Source organism: Coregonus lavaretus (genome assembly GCF_964263955.1).
Source record: "Coregonus lavaretus genome assembly, chromosome: 7".
Lineage (NCBI taxonomy): Eukaryota > Metazoa > Chordata > Actinopteri > Salmoniformes > Salmonidae > Coregonus > Coregonus lavaretus.
Genome location: NC_139994.1, coordinates 32564645 through 32589018, shown reverse-complemented (window position 1 = coordinate 32589018; position 24374 = coordinate 32564645). Strand labels below are relative to the sequence as shown.

The 24374-nt window shown below is 42.8% G+C and overlaps 3 protein-coding genes across 6 annotated transcripts in view; 1 reads left to right on the top strand and 2 right to left on the bottom strand.

The window, feature by feature from the left end:
• Window positions 1–5149, bottom strand: part of skic2 (SKI2 subunit of superkiller complex) — a 33322-nt gene extending 28173 nt beyond the window's left edge. Inside the window, exons 1-6 of the mRNA XM_084165468.1 lie at window positions 4917–5149; window positions 4403–4524; window positions 3785–3906; window positions 3487–3604; window positions 3148–3265; window positions 1749–1823 (exon numbers count right to left, since the gene is read on the bottom strand). Coding sequence (XP_084021594.1) covers window positions 1749–1823; window positions 3148–3265; window positions 3487–3604; window positions 3785–3906; window positions 4403–4524; window positions 4917–4929 — 568 coding nt within the window. The 5' untranslated portion in view covers window positions 4930–5149. The remainder of the gene's footprint in view (window positions 1–1748; window positions 1824–3147; window positions 3266–3486; window positions 3605–3784; window positions 3907–4402; window positions 4525–4916) is intronic.
• Window positions 5150–5151: 2 nt separating this feature from the next.
• Window positions 5152–9549, top strand: LOC311132237 (negative elongation factor E-like). Of its 4 annotated transcripts, none has more exons than XM_084165466.1 (11): window positions 5152–5222; window positions 5648–5733; window positions 6007–6079; window positions 6188–6333; window positions 6560–6637; window positions 6839–6876; window positions 6980–7233; window positions 7402–7546; window positions 7712–7766; window positions 8985–9087; window positions 9186–9549. In XM_084165466.1, exons 2-11 carry the CDS (start codon window positions 5659–5661, stop codon window positions 9257–9259), a joined length of 1041 nt encoding a protein of 346 aa, XP_084021592.1. In that variant the 5' UTR covers window positions 5152–5222; window positions 5648–5658; the 3' UTR covers window positions 9260–9549. The 4 variants fall into 4 exon arrangements, with proteins under 4 accessions (XP_084021592.1, XP_084021590.1, XP_084021593.1 ...); XM_084165464.1 differs by having other exon boundaries at window positions 6980–7257; XM_084165467.1 differs by having other exon boundaries at window positions 5172–5222; window positions 5648–5881.
• Window positions 9550–10032: 483 nt separating this feature from the next.
• LOC311132647 (zinc finger and BTB domain-containing protein 12-like) lies at window positions 10033–14125 on the bottom strand. Its single transcript, XM_084165910.1, has 5 exons — window positions 13981–14125; window positions 13029–13249; window positions 12494–12688; window positions 12047–12244; window positions 10033–11576 (listed from the first exon to the last, which is right to left on the bottom strand). The coding sequence occupies exons 2-5, from the start codon at window positions 13230–13232 to the stop codon at window positions 10485–10487; spliced, it is 1689 nt and encodes a 562-aa protein (XP_084022036.1). The 5' UTR covers window positions 13233–13249; window positions 13981–14125; the 3' UTR covers window positions 10033–10484.
• Between the last annotated feature and the right edge of the window lie 10249 nt (window positions 14126–24374).

Here is a 24374-nt window from a genome sequence, read left to right as displayed (position 1 = left end):
CACTCTTGGCATTCTCTCAACCAGCTTCACCTGGAATGCTTTTCCAACAGTCTTGATGGAGTTCCCACATATGCTGAGCACTTGTTGGCTGCTTTTCCTTCACTCTGCCGTCTGACTCATCCCAAACCATCTCAATTGGGTTGAGGTCGGGAGATTGTGGAGGCCAGGTCATCTGATGCAGCACTCCATCACTCTCCTTCTAGGTCAAATAGCCCTTACACAGCCTGGAGGTGTGTTGGGTCATTGTCCTGTTGTAAAACAAATGATAGTCCCACTAAGCCCAAACCAGATGGGATGTCATATCGCAGCAGAATTCTGTGGTAGCCATGCTGGTTAAGTATGCCTTGAATTCTAAATAAATCACAGACAGTGTCACCAGAATAGCACCTCCACACCATAACACCTCCATGCTTTACGGTGGGAAATACACATGTGGAGTTCATCCGTTCACCCACACCGCGTCTCACAAAGACACGGCGGTTGGAAACAAAAATCTCAAATTTGGACTCCAGACCAAAGGACACATTTCCACCAGTCTAATGTCCATTGCTCGTGTTTCTTGGCCCAAGTAAGTCTCTTCTTATTATTGGTGTCCTTTAGTAGTGGTTTCTTTGCAGCAATTCGACCATGAAGGCCTGATTCACACAGTCTCCTCTGAACAGTTGATGTTGAGATGTGTCTGTTACTTGAACTCTGTGAAGCATTTATTTGGGCTGCAATTTCTGAGGCTGGTAACTCTAATGAACGTATCCTCTGCAGCAGAGGTAACTCTGGGTCTTCCATTCCTGTGGCAGTCCTCATGAGAGCCAGTTTCATCAAGCGCTTGATGGTTTTTGCAACTGCACTTGAAGAAACTTTCAAAGTTGTTGATACCTTCATGTCTTAAAGTAATGATGGACTGTCTGCAATCAGTACTCTTGAGTGGCGCAGTGGTCTAAGGCACTGCATCGCAGTGCTAACTGTGCCACTAGAGATCCTGGTTCGAATCCAGGCTCTGTCGCAGCCGACCGCGACCGGGAGACTCATGGGCGGCGCACAATTCGCCCAGCGTCGTCCAGGGTAGGGGAGGGAATGGCCGGCAGGGATGTAGCTCAGTTGATAGAGCATGGCGTTTGCAACGCCAGGGTTGTGGGTTCGATTCCCACGGGGGGCCAGTATAAAAAAATATATATATTCACTAACTGTAAGTCGCTCTGGATAAGAGCGTCTGCTATATGACGTAAATGTAAATGTAATATGTTCTTGCCATAATATGGACTTGGTCCATATTAAAGCTGTCATCAAGGCAAAGGGTGGCTATTTGAAGAATCTAAAATATATTTTGATTTCTTTAACACTTGTTTGGTTACTACAATATTCCATATGTGTTATTTCATAGTTTTGATATCTTTACTATTATTCTACAATGTAAAAAATAGTCAAACTAAAGAAAAACCCTTGAATGAGTAGGTGTCCAAACTTTTGACTGGTAGTGTATATTACTTACATAAACATGAACTAAGACAAGCAAGAAACATATATACTCAATAACAAAAATATCTGTCTAATCTGTATTCTGATTTTTGAAGAGAACCATTTGGTTCCTCGGAACAGCACACAGTGTGTTACTTCAAAGGCCCTTCTAGTCTGCATTTTCATTGTAAAGCAAGCATCCCGCCTCACAATAACCCCCCTCACTGTGCACAGGCAGTCTTTTGTATGACCATTGCCCCTTCACCATCTCAACCCCATAATAAAGGTCAAATCACCATTCTCAAAGTCTATGTCCTCCTCCAGCTCTGATTTCTTCTTGATTTGCTCCAGTGTCAGCTCCTCCATACCACCTATGACACAAGATAGAGAAAGAGTTCATATTTATATTCTTGACTAAAAGGAAGACATAACTTACAACAAACATTTATTATATATTTCAGAGCCATATATACATACACTACATGACCAAAAGTGCTCGTCGAACATCTCACTCCAAAATCATGGGCATTAATATGGAGTTGGTCCCCCCTTTGCTGCTGTAACAGCCTCCACTCTTCTGGGAAGGCATTCCACTAGATGTTGGAACATTGCTGCAGGGACTTGCTTCCATTCAGCCACAAGAGCATTAGTGAGGTTGGCACTGATGTTGGGCAATAAGGCCTGGCTCGTAGTCGGCGTAACAATTCATCCAAAAGGTGTTCGATGGAGTTGAGGTGCAGGCCGGTCAAGTTCTTCCACACCGATCTCGACAAACAATTTCTGTATGGACCTCACTTTGTGCATGGGGGCATTGTCATGCTGAAACAGGAAAGGGCCTTCCCCAAACTGTTGCCACAAAGTTGGAAGCACAGAATAGTCTAGAATGTCATTGTATGCTGTAGCGTTAAGATTTCCCTTTACTGGAACTAAGGGGTGTAGCCTGAACCATGAAAAACAGCCCCAGACCATTATTCCTCCTCTACCAAACTTTACAGTTGACACTATGCATTGGGACAGGTAGCGTTCTCCTGGCATCCGCCAAACCCAGATTAGTCTGTCGGACTGCGAGACGGTGAAGCGTGATTCATCACTCCAGAGAACGCGGCGAGCTTTACACCACTCCAGCCGACGCTTGGCATTGCGCATGGTGATCTTAGGCTTGTGTGCGGCTGCTCTGCCATGGAAACCCATTTCATGCAGCTCCCGACGAACAGTTATTGTGCTGACGTTGCTTCCAGAGGCAGTTTGGAACTTAGTGAGTGTTGCAACCGAGGATAGACGACTTTTACGCGCTCTGCGCTTCAGCACTCAGCGGTCCCGTTCTGTGAGCTTGTATGGCCTACCACTTTGCGGCTGAGCCGTTGTTGCTCCTAGACGTTTCCACTTCACAATAACAGCACTTACAGTTGACCGGGGCAGCTCTAGCAGGGCAGACATTTGACGAACTGACTTGTCGGAAAGGTGGCATCCTATGACGGTGCCACGTTGAAAGTAACTGAGCTCTTCAGTAAGGCCATTCTCCTGCCAAAGTTTGTCTATGGAGATTGCATGGCTGTGTGCTCGATTGTATACACCTGTCAGCAACGCGTGTGGCTGAAATAGCCGAATCCACTAATTTGAAAGGGTGTCCACATACTTTTGTATATATAGTGTATATGGCTCTGATAATATATTTAGGTGGTGAGTCAGACCCACCGGGCAGAAAGGGGTAGTTGGTGTTGCTTCCTCTGAGGCTCTCAGAGGGATTAGGGTTTGGTGGACGTTGTAGGGACATAGAATTTTTAGCAGAGATGCCTGTGTCCCCCAGTAACACCTGGATAGAGTGAGAGAGAGATTTAATTACATTGGGTTGCAAAATGTGTAGCAAGTGTATATAAATCAAAGTAGACCTTTCAATAAGATTAGTCGATCATCACTCAGGGAAGTGCTACAATTTTGAATGTTCCCATTGAGTCACATCATTATCATAGCTGTATGATTGGGACACACAGACTAAGACAGAATAGCTTAGTAAGATCTGACACTAGTATGTACCTCAGTGAAGTCCAACAACATTCCTGTTGTTGGATCTCTGATTACTGAGATGCCAGAGTGCATAGTAGATGGAGCACAATGGAGAAGAGAGTCTACATGAACATCTCTCTCAGCCAGCCTAGAGAAAAACAACAAGTCTGTTACCGCAAGTTAATTCTGTGACCATGTGGTACAACAGCCTCATCTGGACCACTGAATTCCCCTTATAAACACCACTTCCCAAGAAAGATTTACATTGCATCAAATAAATAAAAAGTTTAGAAGTAAAAACCCTAATAAGAAATGTAAGCAGACTCACTTCAGAAACCTGTGGAAGGCAGCGTCGGTATCGTGTATGGGAAGCCAGGCAGGGTCGCGTAGAAAGCGCTTCTCTACCTCTGTCTCCAGGCCCACACTGGTGGGAGGGAGTCCATGGGGGAGCTGTAGATAAATGAATGATAGGGAGATAATGGGCTGGAGAGATTGGATAGGAGATCTATGTCAACACAAGTTTGCTCCCTTTCCTCTAAACTTGATGGCGGGCCTTTGCGGATCTGAAGGATAAGGATAGGTAGGTGAGACCTACTGTAAAAATTTAACTTTGACAAATAGAGAGGTAGATGGAATATATTAGTTTGCAGGCCTTTTCATATCTGTAGAAATGGCAGGGCGAGTTTTCAGATAAGAGTCCAACCACACACTGACCCTCTCATACTATGTCAACACAAGTTTGCTCCCTTTCCTCTAAACTTGATGGCGGGCCTTTGCAGATCTGAAGGATAAGGGTAGGTAGGTGAGACCTACTGTAAAAATGTAACTGTGACAAATAGAGAGGTAGATGGAATATATTAGTTTGCGGTCCTTTTCATAACTGTAGAAATGGCAGGGCGAATTTTCAGATAAGAATCCAACCACACACTGAGACTCTCATACTGACCGAGCTTTGTGGAGGCAGGGGCTGTTCATTGGGCTGTGGATGTGTGATGAGCTCAAACCTGCCAGAGCAACCCATCTCCAGCAGCGATATAGGGAGGTCAGTGGGGCCCACAGCGGGCAGATCTATGGAGAGAGAGAAATGGGATTGAGATGAATTGCCTAGTTTCTATGGACTATCCTCTATCGTACAATACAATACTCCATTGTAGATATTAATGCACATAAACACATATTGCAATGTCATCATTTACTGCTTTAGCTGATAAGATTCTTCCCATAACACGTTGCACATGTTGGGAGTGACTACATTTCTGCTACATGAATGACAGATGAGCTGACTACTGTAGTTAACGTTAGCTAGGCTAACCCAAGTTGTCATATTCGCCAGTAAACTGGATTGCTAGCAAGTTTAGTGCAAGTTACTTTAAAACAAAGCTTACAGCAATGATATTAAATGTATGCCTAATTCATTAACTGTAAATGTATATATTATCTGACGTTTTAATGTCCTTTACCTATTCTTTCCATTTCTCCACCGCAGATGAAAATCGGAAATGGCAACGTTTGATAGGCGGAAGTAGGTACAATTGCCAAATGTAATACGATAAATATCTCAATATTAATGAATTATTTTAACAAATGTTGTCAAGTGTATTCAATGCATTTCTTATAATTGACTTATTCCAGCAATTTTAGCAGGTTGAATCGTATTTTTCTTATTCATGCGCCCCTAACAACTGTCTACGTCATATTCATGCGCCTGTGTTTTTGTGTTCATTAAGTAGTGAGTGAATAAAAGTAGCTACAGTAACGTTACAGAGGTAACACAAATAATTACATTTCTAAATACAGTAGTGTCATTTTAGTTTAAAACAAATATTGTTGTAGTCTGAAACCTACATTGCGATATTGTTGATAAGTAATTTAATACTTTCCACTGCCCTGTGTAACACATAATGTAACTAGCTAACGTTAGTAGTAAGTTAGCTAACTAGGTAGCTAGCCAACCAGCTAGCCTTAATTAACAATCTAACGTAAGGTTTAAAATGTTGTCAGATGCATGCAGAATGTAGAAACAGAAATCTCTGTGGTCGTGAACAAAGTGTAAATGGGCGTTTATGAGTTCATGCAATAGCTAACGTTATATAGAGTTGAATTCAACCACACTTGTGTATTGACATTCATTGTGTTGTGCAAATGTGTCCACTATTCTGGTTGTCCATTCCTTTTTCACAATGCTTTCCAGCTGGGTTCAACATGGTGGTGTTCCCAAGCTCTTTGACAGAAGAAGAGGAGTCTCTGCAGAAGAAATATGCCAAACTCAAGAAAAAGGTGGAAAACTCAAAGAATCTCCTCACTCCACTTGACTAGAGAGAACTATCCATGTAACTGTATCCTGCTGCTGAAAATGAGATGTGCCACTGTCCCCACATTTGCAGATGTGATCAAGAGTAGGCCTTCATTAAATCAACATTCACCTGTCAGTCATCATCATCACACTCATAATGTTGAAAGTTAGAAATCATTATTATGTTACCAAACGCCGATTGGCCTCCTCAGTGTTTACACCTCTTATTCTCTCTCTCTCTATCCTCACACCTCTAGAAAAAGGCCCTGCTGGCTTTGAAGAAGCAGCAGAGTTCAACCAGCCAGACCAATCAGAGTGGATTGAAGCGCAGTATGTGGCTTTGGCTTCACTTTAATAAGTGAACTCTTTAAAACTGCATTACCAAGCAGATACTTGGTCTCAGTTGGTTAAGTTGCATCTACTCTCTCCGTCCTCTAGCTTTGTCAGACCAGCCAGTGCTAGATACAGCGACAGCTACAGAGCAGGCGAAGATGCTGATTAAGTCTGGGGCCATCAGTGCCATCAAGTCAGAGAACAAGAACTCTGGCTTCAAGCGCTCTAGAACGCTAGAGATCAAGCTCAAGGTAAGATACAACATGCATTATGTAAGGATGTGTAATGTAGTAGTAGGAATTTATCATAGAATAAATAATTGATATAATTATGTATATACATTAATAATAATAATATATATAAAGCTTACAGGTGCAAATGCCTTTTAAATCTGACACATACACTAGTCTGATGGAACTAAAATGTATAAATGTAGGTTCCAGTAATGATTTGTTACATTTTCTTTCTGTTTACCAGGATCCAGAGAAAGTCCCTGGCCCTGTGGCTTTCCAACCATTCCAAAGGAGCATGTCCACTGATGATGAGCTTTCTGAGGTAAAGTGAGAATAACATGACATCCCATTTAAAATCGTTCAATGAATTGATGTACTTTACCTACAAAATGGCATACTTTTACAGTATTTTACCAATACTGTCTGCCTGTATTGTGGACACAGAATCAGTGACTTTGAAAAAATATGTTCTTGAGAATATATAACTGATGCTGCTACTTTAAATTTTAAATTTCTACTTCAGGCTGGCAAAAGAGCCCACAGAAAATCTCTGTATGAGAGGTAAGCCTAAAAGCTCTGATGAATAATAGAGTAGGTCATGTTTTATACACTTGTTCTCTGTATAAGGTGGTTTAACATCTCTCCCTCTGTGGCTCTCCAACAGCTTCGTCACTCCAGGTGACCGGGCGGCTCGAGACGAGGATGAGGGAGGTGGCCTGTCCACCAGCAAAGACATAGAGCGAGAGAGAGACAGAGGAGACCGAGAGATGGACAGAGAGAGAGAGCGCGACCGAGAGAGAGACCGGGGCAGCGGCGACCGGGGCAGGGACAGAGAGCTGCGAGATCGCGAGAGGACCGAGAGAGACAGGAGCCGGGACGGAGAGCGTGACCAGGAAAGGGGAGGAGACAGAGAGTCACGTGAGCGAGACGGACCATTCAGACGTGAATATTATTTTAATGAACTTCTGTCTTTCATGTCTTTAATCACTGGCATTCTTAAAAAGGATGTTCCCACTCAAAAAGTTCAAGGAGCGAATAATGGAACTTTTTTCTTCCCCCTTATCGCTCTCTCCCTTTCCCTTTCAGGATCAGACTCGTACCCGGAGCGGAGGGGGGTGAGGAAGGGGAACACGGTGTACGTTTATGGAACTGGCCTTGTGGAGGACAGCCTGCGCTCAGCCTTCTCCCAACACGGCACCATCATTGACCTATCCATGGACTCCCAACGCAAGTAGGGCTACATAACTACAATGTTGTTGAGATGTTATGTCCATGTGGCAGTGTGTGATTGTTTCAGTGTTTTAAAATGTTTTGCAATTGAAAACTAGTCCAGTAATTCCCTTACTGTTTTGTTGTTTGGTGGCTAATGAACACAACCCTGTATTTCTCTTTCTAGCTGTGCATTCATCACCTTTGAAAAGATGGAGTCTGCAGACCAGGCTGTAGCGGAGGTAAGTACAGTACCAGTCAAAAGTTTGGACACACCTACTCATTCAAGGGTTTTTCTTTATTTTTACTATTTTCTACATTGTAGAATAATAGCGAAGACATCGACACTATGAAATAACACAAATTGAATTATGTAGTAACCAAAAAAGTGTTCAACAGATTCTTCAAATAGCCACCCTTTGCCTTGATGACAGCTTTGCACACTCTTGGCATTCTCTCAACCAGTTTCACCTGGAATGCTTTTCCAACAGTCTTGAAGGAGTTCCCACATATGCTGAGCACTTGTTGGCTGCTTTTCTTTCACTCTGCCGTCCGACTCATCCCAAACCATCTCAATTTGGACTCCAGACCAAAGGACACATTTCCACTGGTCTAATGTCAATTGCTCGTGTTTAATGGCCCAAGCAGGTCTCTTCTTCTAATTTGTGTCGTTAGTAGTTGTTTCTTTGCAGCAATTCGACCATGAAGGCCTGATTCACACAGTCTCCTCTGAACAGTTGATTTTGAGATGTCTGTGACTTGACCTCTGTGAAGCATTTATTTGGGCTGCAATTTCTGAGGCTGGTAACTCTGGGTCTTCCATTCCTGTGGCAGTCCTCATGAGAGCCAGTTTCATCATAGCACTTGATGTTTTTTGCCACTGCACTTGAAGAAACTTTCAAAGATCTTGAAATGTTCCGTATTGACTGACCTTCATGTCTTAAAGTAATGATGGTCTGTTTCTCTTTGCTTATTTGAGCTGTTCTTGCCATAATATGGACTTGGTCTTTTACCAAATAAGGCTATCTTCTGTATACCTTGTCACAACACAACTGATTGGCTCAAATGCATTAAGAAGGAAAGGAATTCCACAAATTAACTTTTAAGAAGGCACACCTGTTAATTGGAAGGCATTACAGGTGACTACCTCATGAAGCTGGTTGAGAGAATGCCAAGAGTGTGCAAAGCTGTCATCAAGGCAAAGGGTGGCTATTTGAAGAATCTCAAATATAAAATATATTTTGATTTGTTTAACACTTTTTTGGTTACTACATGATTCCATATGTGTTATTTCATAGTTTTGATGTCTTCACTATTATTCTACAATGTAAAAATAAAGAAAAACCCTGGAATGAGTAGGCGTGTACAAACCTTTGACTAGTAGTGTATGCTCTAGCTCCCTCTCCCAACTTAAGTCATTATAGTGTAAACCTATAATCCATACACTCTTCTTCTCCCAGTTGAATGGAAGCTCAGTGGGAGATGTCCCCATAAAAGTCAGCATTGCCAGGAAGCAGCCCATGCTGGAGGCAGCCACCGGCAAATCTGTCTGGGCCACTCTGGGTAAATATCACAGTGAAACACAGATCGGACTAACAAGCAGTGCGACAGTGTCAACTCTGGATTCATGTATTCTTTCTCTCCCTGTCTTTCGCTCACAGCTGTGCAGAACAGTGCCAAAGGCTCCTACCGAGACAAGAGGAACCAGGTTGTGTACAGTGAGGATTTCCTATGAGCTAGGAGGTGTGCCGCGTTGGATATCTGTAAGGAGTAGAATCAATGATTTAGTGTTAGCTTTGTTTGTATGCTTTTTCTATATTGCATTTTGAGTTTGTTGTTGATTGCCTGTTAGCCCGATGTAGCACCACGTGTCAGTTGTTCTGAGTAGATACTACATTTCTAATCATGGCCAGGATGTGTAATGGCAATGACCACGTGAACAGAGATTGTGGTGGTTTGCTTGGTCTTGCTCTTGTAACCAGGGGTTTCATTGTTTTGGGGTGCTCAATAAATCACATCAATACATTTGTCCATCTGGTTGTCTTGCTTTGAATCAAATTAGATTTGGCACTGTATCAATGTAATAACACAATAATAGTATCTGTCTACTGTCTCAGTTGTAGGCCTCACGTATCCATTGTCTGGTTCCTTTGGAATAGCACGATACAGTGCAGAGACGTACTTATATTAACATGTCAGCTGAGCACACCAATCATTTAGCAGACGCTCTTATCCAGAGTGACTTACAAATTGGATAGATACACAATAGTGTCTCACGAGTCATGAGTAAGCGCGCATTGCACAAGTGTAGATCTATTACTATTTGTCCCTTGTGATGAACATGACTATGGAATGACTGAACCTACTTTATTTTGGATCCCTCTTTAAATGAAGTGTCTTAACAGTAAGTGCACGTTGTTACAAATAAATGTTTGTGTAGCTGTAATTAAACATTACAAATCAGCTTGTATGTACCAACATCCAGTGTTTAATAAGAAGCTCACCCTCTCAAATACACAAATTAAAATATTTTATTGGTCAGCCACTGAGTTACAAATGAGACAACAAGAGATCTAAAACGGAGGTTTGCACAACTCCAGTCCTACAGAGCCACAGTCATGTAGGTCATCGTTTCCCCCCTTCAATTAAATAAGAGATAAAAGATAAATAATCAATCCATGTCATTGACTGGCCAGATAAAACCAGCATACACTTCCCATAAGGAGGACCAGAGTTGTGCACCCCAGGTCTAAAAGGAGGGGTTTTCCCTTTCAAGGTCTTAGTAGGTCCCTCCAGCACACACCTCTTTTCCAACCCTCAAATCTGAAGCTACACTCCAAACCACTCTTTTGACCATTAGGGCAGAAGCACACATCCGCTTGTTTGAATAACCCCACTTTACCTCCAACCGCAACCTGTAATGCTTAGTCAATGAGTGTACACTTTGGCCAGTGTCCTTGTCAAAAGTCAAATCTGTCCTGAGTGTCTCCCTCTCCTCCCCCTGGCCCTGCCACTCTCTCCATCTCGGCTTGTGCCTCCAGGCTGTTCTGAGCGGTCGTCTTCCCGTGCTGCTCTTTGAGGTGGCGCCGAAGCGCCGGCTTGTGGGCGAAGCGTGAGTGGCAGTAGGCGCAGCAGTGGGGCCGCTCGCCGCTGTGCAGGTTCATGTGATCGCACAGCGTGGACTTCTGCGTGAATGTCTTGTCGCAGAGCAGGCAGCGGTGGACCTTGGCACCGCGATGAACGGTCATGTGGCGGTTGAGGTTGCTGGAGTGGTTGAAGTGTTTGCCACAGCAGGGGCACACGTACAGCAAGTGGGTGGCACGCGAGTGGACGGCCAGGGAGTGGGCCGAGGGGAAGGTCAGGCCGCATTGCTCACAAGCCACCGGTCCTGCTGTGCTGGAGGTGGAGCCTACCACTGCCACAGACTCATCCCCCGTCTCATCACCACCTGTTGGCACAGCCGCCATCCCCATATTAGCCTCACCTCCATCACCACTGGGGTCGTCCAGGCTGTAGTGGGCCGGACCATTCCCATCCCGGGGCACCAGCTCCTCTCCCTGAGCCTCCCCCATCCCGTAGTCTAGCCGTGGGAGCTCGCTCCCCGAGAGGAACGCTGACCTCATGGCTTCCTGGCTGAAGTCCAGGCCGAAGCTCTGCATCATCTCCGCCCCGGTGGGAAGACGCCACGCCTCCTGGTACTGCATACCTAGAGGCCTCCTCTCGCGGTACGAGCCACGCTTCCTCTTGAAGCCCCTCCCCCGGCCCACTTTGGGTGAGTCGGTGAGTCGCCGCCTCCAGGCGCGGAGCCCCTCCCTCTCGAAGCCACTGATGCGGATAGCCATTTCGGCTGGGGTCCCGTTGTCCCCCTCGCCCCCTCCCACTATGACACTGTCCGTATCTGGGTACTGGCCCCCCTGATGGCCCTCTGTGGCTTCCTCACCGCCCTCCTCTACCTCTCGCCTCTCTTCCGGCTCCTGCTCCTGTTCATCCTCGATGCAGATCCGGAACACGTCATAATCCTCCCTGCCCTCGTCCTCCTCTGTTACCCTCACCTGGAACAACATTGAGACCGATTTGAGTGTGCTAGTAATCAATGTCCTTGGGTAGCTACCAGACCTGGGTTCAAATACTATTTACAATATCTCAATTACTTTCACATACATTCTAAGTATTTATTTTTATTTGAAAAGACAAGTAGTTGAATATCTTAATGCATTTGGAAATACTCAAATACACTGACTCAAATACACTCCCATACATTTAACCCAGGGATTTAAAAATACTATTTGGTAGACTATTTTATTTTTATTTTTTTACAAATAACCATTAAATACTCAAACATTTATAATTTTGGGGCAGTGTATTTGAAAATACTCAAATACACAGAAAACAATATTTGAACCCAGGTAGCTACTATTATGTTGATACAGTAACTCTGCTGTTGTAGAGAGTACATGATTCTCTCCCATTTATAGATCCAGAGATGGATGCACTGGTAAGTGTTGTTCCTGAATCTACTTACCTTGATCTCATCCAGTGTGTTATGTTCGTCATCGTGTCGTATATCTGTCTTAGTGTGCAAGTCTGTATGGTCATCAGCCTGAGACTGTACAGGGCTGTGAGGCTGCAGTGAGGGGGAATGATCAGTCGAGGTCGACATAAGAGATTGACTGCTGCCACTGACTGTCACTGGCATCGAGTGGCTCTCTTCTGACTTGATCTGAAAATGAGCGGTGGAGAGAAAAATAATGAAGATGAGCCGATTGAATGTCTTCACAGGTTGAACAATCTGACTGTCAACACTGCAAATCCAGCCTTTGTTGAATCACATAATAGACCAGTTCAGTAAGTATTTGCTTTCTACAACTGAAATGTATGTTAACATTTTATGTTGTGATTTTAAACCAATGCTTCAATAGGGTGTCTTCGACTATACACCAATAAACACTAACCAAAATAGGTAACTAACCTTTGGTGAGCTGGGGTTCCTTGGCTGCATGTACTTGCCCAGGGCTCCCCGGCACTTCTCCACAACATGCTCCATCTGCAGGTAGCTAGCGGCCGTCAGGTAATTCACTATCTCCTTAGGGCTGAACTGCAGCACACCGGTGTAACAGGACTGGAGCAGCTCACATACCACCGAGGAGCTGTGAAGAACTGACACCTAGAGGGCAAAATAGGACCCAAAAAATAGGCAAACAGATATTTTGCTGTTACGTCTCAGAGATTTTTCCTATGCTCAATCGTGTAAGCCATTAGTGTCATATCCTGCTAGACTTGTGATAGTCTCTACTCGACTACACCATAATGAGGCATAGGACTGGAACCACAGCTGGCATGATGCAACATCTGTTAACTTCCCAGGCGCAAAGATTAAAACAGTCAGATCATTGAAAGGGCATGTGACAAGAAGTGTCAGGGGCTAGTATATCAGCTGAAGCTAAAAACATTTATCAAACATAACCCAAATAGTGTGTAACAAGGTGGCTTTCACTGGCATCCACCTGCAGTTCAGAGGAAGGGTTAAGCAGGAACTGGTCCCTGAGGAAGGGGGAGCAGGCAGCCAGGACCACTTTGTGTCCCCGGAATGTCTGCCTGCCGCTGGCCACGATGGTGATGTCACAGAACTGCTGCCTGGACCTCAGGGAGTTCATGCTCTTCAGGGTGGCATCACTGTGACCCGGCAACCGGAAACACAGCACCTCCATCTTAGCTACTGTGGAGCCTATAGGAAAGACATGAAGAGGACATTCTTGAAATTATGCAATTAACATATATATATATATATATATAAAAAGGTGACATTTAGCATCTGGATCAACCTAAGGGAAACTTGGCACTTTTGGGGGCCTGGATATTTCTCCAGCTACAGTCACACTGGCCAAATTCAGACCAGAAAGAGAGCGCGAGAGAGACCCCCATGGTGGTGTCTGGCTATACTTTAAAGAGTAATAGCACAACAGCTTCCATATCTCGGCTCGACAATCAACATTCCATGTGATTCTTAACTGATGGTCATGTTAGACAGAGTAGGTCGAGTCATTGTTCACTTGTTTTGTTTTCGAGTCAAGCAGGTCACAATGAGTAACTGAAATCAGCCATATGATATGGCTCTCTGGCACATTTTTAAAAGAATCGAGCTACTACTAGCCTAGGTTGAAGATAACCATTAATGTTATATATTTTTTCGACCTAGCTACATACTACTAACTTACTGCTAACGTTACTAGCTCGCTAGTTAACACTAGCAGCATGCGCTTATGTCAATTGTGCAGGTTTTAAAATGTTGCTAACGGTAACGTTAGTGTATTCAACCCCTCTCGTAGCTACCCAGCTAGTCGTACCTAGCTAGCTTGTTGCCTCCCTAGCCCCAGTCCAATGTCAACTAGCTAGCAACAAGACTGCTAGCAATAAAAGCCAATAAATTCGACATTAGCTAGTTTAGTGTTTTCTTACCTGCTATTACTATAGATATCTTTCCTCCTTAATATATGTTTTGTTGTGGAGTAACTAGGCACTCAATTACTGCCCATTCGTTGTATGTTAGCTAGCGAGCCAGCTAGTATGTTTACTTTGTTTAGCTAGCTAGCTTGTTTTCAACGGTCGTCACTAGTTATCACAGCCACAAAGTAATAAACCCCGCCTATTTCTACAATTTATCTTTTTAAAATTTGATTTTAAACCTAACCTTAACCACACTGCTAACCTTATGCAGAACATAAAGTTAAGCCACATTTTGTTTTCATGAATTTTTACGATTTAGCTAGCGATTTTTAAAAACGTGAGTGGACCACCACTTCCCCTTCCAACAGCTAGCCAGTCAACTTTTTAAAGGGGAAGACACAAAAAGGAATGTCTGGAAACTTAGTTTGCTGTTTTGGAGTAAACAACCCAAAGTCATTCATGGCTAGTGAGCCACATCTTTATCCTCAACATACAGTGAGTTATATATACAGATATGTTCATGTACATTGATACTGGCAATCCCTGTATATATCTCCATTCTTGTGTATTTTTGCCATCTTTCTTGTGTTAGGGACAGTTCGAAATTTACTGGGGGGGGGGGGGGGGGGGGGGGCTGGTCCAAAATAGGGGATGGTTGTCAAACTTTTTTTTTGTTTTGGGGAGGGTTGTGTGTTTTTTTTTATTGGGTACAGGGGAGGTTAGTGCATTTTTTCCCTGATTTACATTTGCCATTTTACAGGCTTTACTATATAATGTCTTCCATATAGCCACATTTCCTCATCTGCTTAATATAAAATAATATGCCATTTAGCAGACGTTTTTATCCAAAGCGACTTACAGTCATGCGTGCATACATTTTTCTGTATGGGTGGTCCCGGGGATCGAACCCACTACCTTGGCGTTACAAGCGCCGTGCTCTACCAGCTGAGCTACAGAGGACCACATGCTTGCATGCGCCTCCCCTGTCCATAGCCACATGATGTAGGGGTGCTGAGGGTGCTGCAGCACTAGTCCTGTATTAGTGGACCGATATTTCTGTCTGTAGTGCGGGCCCCAAAAAATATATCTGCCCCCCTCCCCACAACAAAATTCTCAGCACCCTGATTAGGCTACTTCAAAAGTCTCCAGTAGGCTACCTGCACATGTTCATCCACTCCACTAATATAATTCCAGCATCCAAACTGCTCAACGGCCATTCGATTAATGGAAAGAGACATCTGTTACAAAACACCAAAAAGTTGAATGACATTCTGAGATTTTCAAACCAAGCCTTTGATACTGAGTAGGGAGGGAGGTATTTTCTTTTTGTAGAGATTGAAAATGCAAACCATGATAATAAGCGCTAAAAGTCGGTAATCGGTATGCAGTTATGCATTGCTTATTGGTTGTGTGTGGTGCATTGGCACAGAAACCTGTTGGTGGGAAAAAAAAGTATATAATTATATAGCATAAAAATGTTGAAAATCTGAAACTGGGCGAAAAGGGTCCATATCAGGGGATATCTTTACATGACACGTTTTTGATATTCTAGAGAACTCAAACCATTTCCAATGCATATTTTGAATTTTGTGGATATGCACCATATCCTGACAAATTCTGAATCCAGATGTGTCTTTTAGACATATATGATATTGGGATTATTCCGAATATCACACATGGACATTTCCTATGGCCGGATATGGACTTATTCAATACCCTGAGACAAATACTGACTGTATACATCGCATATGTGTTTTCTCAGCACATTCGAGATAGGAAGCTATATTGATTCCAGATATGCTTATCTTGGCTGAGGTCCATATCCAGATCTTGATTTGCTGAAAACAAGGATGATTTCTGGTGCATTTCTGAGTTTTTAGCACATGCTCAATATGAAATCTACATTTTGTATTAAGTATGAAATCTACATTTTGCACAAATATTTTTTGGATTCCCTCCGGATATCATACATGGTGTGGCCGGATATTGACTCATTAGATATCCTGAGATAGGCCTATGTGGACATCTTAATTTCACCATATGATGACAAATACTGACAGTAGACCTACATAGTATATTTTCTCAGCACATACAATGCATATGCTCTTGACTGAGGTCCATATCAGGATCTTGATATGCATGGCCATAAATGGTGTGGTCAAACTGACAACTGGAGAAACAAAGAAGTGAGAAGCTGTTCAGAAAATACCTAAAAGAAGTAAACGCTAAAGTGAGTAGCTAATTATTTATCTCTGTTATTTATCTTAGTAACTAGAATCAAGAACGCTAGCTAATTTGGCCAGCAGCCAGTAGGGCTAGCTAGCTAGAGGGGTAATGTTAAAAGCTAACTGGTAGCCTAGATAGTTAGCTAAACAATAACAAAATTGCCTTCCCTTCAGGGAGAAACATTGTTACCCCCTATCAAGCCTCAAGGTGTCAGCTAACGTTTTAAAAAATGTAAGCGTATTTTGTATTACTGGTTAATATAAGCTAGCTAACTAACTTAGCTAGCTTGTTCCCGTTTGTTTTCTCGTCATGAATGAAGCAGGTAGCGCAGCTACCTTGAGGTATGGTTATTTGAAATTACAATATTTTCTTACATTGACAATTTTGATTTATGCATTGACAGTTTGGAGTGGATCACAGACCAACAAGTTTCAAGTTTTAATGTCATATGCACAAGTACAGTGAAATGCCTTTTTTGCAAACTCAAAACCCAACAATGCAATAATCAATAATAATAATGTAATACTAGAAAAAAACACGAGAAATAAGAAGATATGAAGAACACAATAAGTAAGTAAGTAAGCATACTATATAAAGGGTCAGTTCCAATACCATATTTACAATGTGCAGGGATACTCCAGTGATGGAGGTAGATTCTGTATGTATAGGGGTAAGGTGACTAGGCAAAAGGATAAGATAAACAGAGTAGCAGCAGCTTGTACATTGCCTTCGGAAAGTATTCAGACCCCTTGACATTTTAACGTTACAGCCTTGTTCTAAAATTGATTAAATAAATAAAAATCCTCAGTCATCTACAGACAATACCCCATAATGACAAAGCGAAAACAGGTTTTTAGAAATGTTTAGAAATGTATTAAAAATAAAAAGCATTGAAGGTCCCCAAGAACACAGTGGCTTCCATCATTCTTAAAAATAGAAGAAGTTTGGAATCACCAAGACTCTTCCTAGAGCTGGCCGCCCAGCCAAACTGAGCAATCGGGGGAGAGGGGCCTTGGTCAGGGAGGTGACCAAGAACCCGATGGTCACTCTGACAGAGCTCCAGAGTTCCTCTGTGGAGATGGGAGAACCTTCCAGAAGGACAACCATCTCTGCAGCACTCCACCAATCAGGCCTTTATGGTAGAGTGGCCAGATGGAAGCCACTCCTCAGTAAAAAGGCACATGACAGCCCGCTTGGAGTTTGCCAAAAGGCACCTAAAGACTCAGACCATAAGAAACTAGATTCTCTGGTCTGATGAAACCAAGATTGAACTTTTTGGCCTGAAAGCCAAGTGTCCCGTCTGGGGGAAACCTGGGGTGAAGATTCACCTTCAAACAGGACAACGACCCTAAGCACACAGCCAAGACAACGCCGGAGTGGCTTCGGGACAAGTCTCTGAATGTCCTTGAGTGACTCAGCCAGAGCCCGGACTTGAACCCAATGGAACATCTCTGGATAGAACTGAAAATAGCTGTGCACCGACGCTCCCCATCCAACCTGACAGCGCTTGAGAGGATCTCCAGAGAGGAATGGGAGAAACTCCCCAAATACAGGTGTGCCAAGCTTGTAGCGTCATACCCAAGAAGACTCGAGGCTGTAATCGCTGCCAAAGGTGCTTCAACAAAGTACTGAGTAAAGGGTCTGAATACTTATGTAAATGTGATATTTCCGTTTTTTTTTTTTATAGTTTGGTAACATTTCTAAAAACCTGTTTTTGCTTTGTCATTATGGGGTATTGTGTGCCGATTGATGAGGGGGGGAAATAGTTAATCAATTTAAGAATAAGGCTGAAACATAACAATGTGGAAAAAGTCAAAGGGTCTGAATACTTTCCGAATGCACTATATGTGAGTGGGTGTTCGTGTGTGTAGAGTCAGTATAAATATATTTGCATATTATGTGTGTGAGCGAGCAGATGGAGTGTGTGTATGTGTGAGTATGTAGGGCCCTGTGAGTGTGCATAGAGACAGCGCAAAACGAAAAACAAAAAGTCAATAAAGATACAAGGTTAACTCAGTCCTTGTAGCTATTTTGTCATTGGGTCTGGACTGCGAGGGTCCACTGCTGACAACCCAATCTACAGCCATTGTCCAAAACAAACAGGGCAGGCAGGGGTATTGAAGGTATGCAACTTACATTTTCTGTTAAATAAATAAAATAAATGTTTAGCAAAGATTGGCCTACGTTTGTATCTTTACAGAAAACATGTTGCGATTGTAGCTCTGGATTTGCTATGAAGCATTTTTTAATTAGAAATAGCAGATGTCCTTTGGAAATAGCAACTTGGATTAGCTAAATATGACGATATTTCCCATATAGCCTCCTACTGAATATAGTGCAAATATATGCTTAGATATGTCATCTTCATGTGAAGAAGCACAATGATTTTCGGTGCCTGAACAGATGTTGACCAGATACTGGAGTGGCCGCTCTAACAATGAAAATAAATGTCTTAAAATTGGAAGGAAGTCAGGAGGCAAGATCAGGTGGGACCATTCTCAACAAATAATTTGGGCGCTGGACATTTCATTTGAGTCTGATTTAGCCCATTTTCAATTCGTTCATGCCTAAGTATAAAGGCTTAGATATGTTGAAACCCCTTCCGGTGTATTAATATTCTACAAATACAAAAGTATGTGGACAGTGTCCACTTGACACCCCTTAAAATTATTGGATTCAGCAATTTCAGCCACACCCGTTGCTGACAGGTGTATAAAATCGAGCACACAGCCATGCAATCTCCATTGACAAACATTGGCAGTAGAATGGCCTTACTGAAGAGCTCAGTGACTTTCAACGTGGCACCGTCATAGGATGCCACCTTTCCAAAAAGTCAGTTTGTCAGATTTCTGCCCTGCTAGAGCTGCCCTGGTCAACTGTAAGTTCTGTTATTGTGAAATGGAAACATCTTGGAGCAACAACGGCTCAGCCGCGAAGTGGTAGACCACACCAGCTCACAGAACGGGACCACCGAGTGCTGAAGGGCGTAGGGTGTAAAAATCGTCTGTCCTCAGTTGCAGCACTCAGTACCGAGTTCCAAACTGCCTCTTGGAAGAAACATCAGTACAAGAACTGTTCGTTCGGAGCTTCATGAAATGGGTTTCCATGGCCGAGCAGCCGCACACAAGCCTAAGATCACAAAGCGTAATGCCAAGCGTCAGCTGGGGTGGTGTAAAGTTCAACGCCATTGGACTCTGGAGCAGTGGAAACGCGTTCTCTGGAATGATGAATCACACTTCACCATCTGGCAGTCTGATGGACGAATCTGGGTTTGGTGGATGCTAGGAGAACATTACCTGCCCCAATGCATAGTGGCAACTGTAAAGTTTGGTGGAGGAGGAATAATGGTTTGGGGCTGTTTTTCATGGTTTCAGGCTAGGCCCCTTAGTTCCAGTGAAGGGGGGGGGTTTGATCCCTGCACGACCGGAATGAAGCGGCTCGCACACTAGCAGTGAACATTTTGCAGAAACATAACGCTATGTTACATATCTCACTGCTTTCTTCCATGCGCTGTGCTCTCCTGATGCCAAATAATCATTAATCTTAATATTAATTCAATGGATTTTGGTCAGTAAACCCATGGAATAGGGTGTTAATAATATTTATAAAAAATGTATTAGCAAGTACAAATTACAAGTGCATAACTATATTGTAATTTTTCATGAAGAAAAATTGTTGGGAAAAGTATTTGTATCATTATTTTGTTGCAATGTTTTCATAAACCATGTCCAATATTTGATTGGCAATAAAAAACAAAAGCCTCATGTTCTTGGTCACATTACTGCTAACTTAATGTGAGCTAGTCATGCTGCGCGCACTGTGCAGTTCCAAAACAATCCAAAGGGTGGCAGCCTAGACCACAAATTAATGTTTTGCATGAAGTAATGTTCTAGTTACATGCAATATAGCAGGATTGGGATTTTAGGCTGCCATTTTTTGGATTATGTTGGAACTGCGTAAACTCACTTTAGCAGTAGGCTTGTATTATAACTGTACATACCAGCATACAATCCTTTCTCCAACTAAATATTAACAATGTTTGCGAGTTATATTACACAGTACCAGGATGTTAGTCCATCCATAAAGATTAGAAATTAAACTAAATGAAAACCTGTCTATGACTTCACTTTTTCCAAAGCGTGTTAGTATGTATATCATGATGCATTCTATCTTGGGTCATTGGGCTCCCAAGCCAGGTTTGTAGACGTCTTAATGCACTGAATGATCTCTAACAGCTGCTAACTGGGATGGTCAGCGCGGCCTGTATGATTGCCTTCAGTGATGGAGTGGCGCAGTGGTCTAAGGCACTGCATCGCAGTGCTAACTGTGCCACTAGAGATCCTGGTTCGAATCCAGGCTCTGTCGCCGCCGGCCGCGACCGGGAGACTCATGGGCGGCGCACAATTGGCCCAGTGTCGTCCAGGGTAGGGGAGGGAATGGCCGGCAGGGATGTAGCTCAGTTGATAGAGCATGGCGTTTGCAACGCCAGGGTTGTGGGTTTGATTCCCACGGGGGGCCAGTATAAAAAAATATGTATTCACTAACTGTAAGTCGCTCTGGATAAGAGCGTCTGCTAAATGACTAAAATGGAAATGGAAACAAATCATGGTCTAACAGTTTATACACACAGGACATGTCAGAATGGCATCTTTCTTTTTTTGAGAGGTAATGTTTAGCAATAACTACTTCCTCTGGCTTGAGAGGATATGTTTGTCTTGTGTGGGCCTCCCCTATCTTATGTTCTCTCTCAGTCCTGTCTGCTCCTCTCTCTCACTCCCCTCTCTTCCTTGCTGTCTGAAGTTCTGCTTTCCTGGATCTCCTATATTATTACAGAGATGGCATAGTATCAGTGCCATAGCAATATGGAGTATGCTGAACAGCCAAACACAAACAGACACAATATGCACACACACACAATATGAACAGGCAAATAATGTTTACCAGAATTTAGCTAAAGGTCAAATCTGGGATCATTTCTGTTCCTTAATGATATTAGCAGTTCACTCAATGTTAAGCCTGATTAACATCCAACTGTCTTACCCTTCACTAACCACAATACCTGTGTTCTCTCTCTCTGGGGCAAAACAGATGAGGTTGGCTTAGATAGTTGACGACATGTAAGATACATTTCGTCTCCAATGTTTATTGCAAACAAATACATTTGCACAATGACCACTTGTCTCAAATACATCGTTACAGTTGTTGGTTTGCTAGCTAGCGAATTTTAGCCATATTTGCATTGACATGAAATCAGTTAAAATAATCTCAAAAGAAGACATGGTATCAACATGATGAAACATGCGGAAATTAACAATTTACGATTCCTCACATGGCAGTGTCATTCTTGCTAGCAATCTGGCCATCCAGAATCACAACAGACTGACCTCTGCCCCATGGAAGCGCGCACATAGTTTTCGTGACGTTCAAACCCATCTATTTAGCTAACATAGATGCTAAATAATTGGATTGTAAACACACACACATAAAATCTAATCACTTACTCCTGCAAATACAACAACAGTATCTGTGTTTGATGAGCTGCATCTCTCGCCCTCTTTCTCAATAATAAATTCCATATGTCTATCTTCTATAAATTGGGGAAAAAATGTAACTCAGCTATCGAGCTTTGTTTTTTCAAGATACAGTAGCTAGCTAATTAAGCTAACGTTACCAAAAGCTAACGTTAGCCTTACGTTAGATAGCTTTATTAGCAATGTTTAGCATATTTGGACAGTACTTGATTAGTTTGTGATACTTGTCGGTTGGTGAACGGAGTTCCAGCAGTTGGATTCAGTGTCTAGATAGCTAATCAATTACTGTCAAAACCCTGCTCATAAAATGTACTAGGTAGCTAATGTTAGCAGCACTGCTAGCTAGACTGGGTCGTCCCTACCGTTTGTTAGTTAGCTAGTTTAACGTTATCTGTCAGTGCAGGTTTTGAGTCAACATGTTGAAATGTCTGGCTTACTGTGAGTTCGATAACATAATCATGGGCTAACAGAATGTACTATAGTAGTAACACGCTAACAAAGTTTACATCCACCATTCTCATCTTTGCGCTCTCTCCCTCAGATAATAAAAAGTCGCCCGCCGAAATATAATTTATTTGGACGAATCAAAAATGACTTTGGAAAACCACTTTGACTCCGCCTCCTAAAGTGCCACCGTACACAGAAATGCTGGTTTTAGGCAGCACTAAAAAGGCAGGGCAGGGCTCATGATTGGCTTATTCAGTGTAATCTAGTTTATTTTACATCATTCCATCAGGGCAAAAGACTCCGGGCTGAGACAAAATTATTCGGAGCTAAAGCCCGGGACTGGTGACGTCAATGCGCTACAGCATACAATAACATTCTAGCCGATTCTATGCTTCCAACTTTGTGGCAACAGTTTGGGGAAGGATCTTTCCTGTTTCAGCATGACAATGCCCCCATACACAAAGCGAGGTCCATTCAGAAATGGTTTGTCGAGATCAGTGTGGAAGAACTTCACTGACCTCAACACCATCGAACACATTTGGGATAAATTGGAACGCCGACTGCGAGTCAGGCCTAATCGCCCAACATCACTAACGTCTAGTGGAAAACCTTCCAAGAGTGGAGGCTGTTATAGCAGCAACGGGGGGACCAACTCCATATTAATGCCCATGACTTTGGAATGAGATGTCCGACGAGCAGGTGTCCACATACTTTTGATCATGCAGTGTATGTAAGCGGGTGCAGGCGCATCAGGTGCGTGTCTTGAACGTACAGTATGTCGACTGTGCCACAAAACCATGCTGAAGTGGTAAAGTCGATATCCACGTTTATAAACACAGGGTTGCTACAGTTAGTTATTTATGGTGGTCATAATTACTTGTGAGTTCATTTTACGAGGGGGGAGGGTGTGCACATATTTTATTTTACAGTACAAGGGGAGGGTCATGTGAAATTATATTTTACGTTGGGGAGGGGGGTTAAAAAAAGGTTTTTATGACACCTCGAGTTTGACCCGGTGCACTGTTGGGAAAGGCTCGTAAGCAAGCATTTCATGGTTAAGTCTACACCCATTGTATTCGGCGCATGTGAAAAATACGATTTGATTTGGTCATCATACATTATAATTAGTTAAGTGATAAAAAGGTATAATAAAACAATTGACTGTTTCTTCGACCATTGCATTGGTTCATACATTTCTTTGGAATAATGCATATAAGTGAATGACAAAAAATATGTATTGTTTTCTAATATTTTACAAGTTGTATACAGGTGTGTGTGCTCCTCTCAATGACTGTATGGCTCCTCTAGTGGTGCCTACAAAAATTGATATAGGTGTGGTGATTTCTCCCCTCCCCTCATGGTCATTTATTTTGTAATACCACAGATGACCCATTATATTGACCAGATACTCGACTGGCCGCTCTAACAATTGAAAGAAATGTCTTCAAAAATGGATGGCTGCCGGGAGGAGGCAAGATCAGGTGGGACCATTCTAGCCAATGAGGGCAGATACTCTCGTTAATAACTGACACTACTCCGATATAACGTGTTTTTTCCTCAACGTTGCCTGGATGTCACGTGTACTACTTATATCAGTATACTCGCAACAACGTAAGCATTACGAAACGTATAATCGATCAAATAAGACATACGTAGCAAATTATATTTTTGATTAACAAAATTCGACAATCATTGACCTCCATCCAAGAGCTCCTCTCTTGGTGAGTGAAAAAAACGCCACCTGCTGGAGAAAACAGATTTTGGGCCAAGTCATCCCTCTTGCTTTGCCTCTTCCTCTCTGGTACAGTAATACTGGGCTTGTTCGAAAATTGCAACCGACAGTGCAGGTGAATGACTGATCTAAAAAGAACCTTGCATCATAAATAACTACTCATTATTATTGGTAGATCAGTCAGTCACAATTTAACCATGATACATTACGGTTTATAATTTTTTTATCCTCTCAAACAAGGCCACTGACTTTGGATCTGTTTTTATCTGTAATCCTTGGGACGTTCATACCCTGAACGCTAAGAAGCCACCCTTCCTGGAGCACAAATTCGTAACACTCTGTATTGGCCTAGAACATGTAAGGTCCTTGGACTAAGGAGTAACATTAGGCTCCTTTAGTTGAATATTGGGCTAGGGTCAAGGGTCAGTAGTAGGCTACTACCCTTGACCCTAGCCCAATTTTCGACAAAG

Coding starts and splice junctions, on each gene's coding strand:
- LOC311132237 (XM_084165465.1), top strand. CDS start 5,714: ATGCCAAACTCAAGAAAAAGGTGGAAAACTCAAAGAATCTCCTCACTC. Junction 5,882..6,006: donor CATTAAATCAACATTCACCT/GTCAGTCATCAT, acceptor TCACACCTCTAG/AAAAAGGCCCTGCTGGCTTT. Junction 6,877..6,979: donor AGAAAATCTCTGTATGAGAG/GTAAGCCTAAAA, acceptor GCTCTCCAACAG/CTTCGTCACTCCAGGTGACC.
- LOC311132647 (XM_084165910.1), bottom strand. CDS start 13,232: ATGGAGGTGCTGTGTTTCCGGTTGCCGGGTCACAGTGATGCCACCCTG. Junction 12,689..13,028: donor ACCCTTCCTCTGAACTGCAG/GTGGATGCCAGT, acceptor TTTGCCCTCTAG/GTGTCAGTTCTTCACAGCTC. Junction 12,245..12,493: donor GGAACCCCAGCTCACCAAAG/GTTAGTTACCTA, acceptor GCTCATTTTCAG/ATCAAGTCAGAAGAGAGCCA.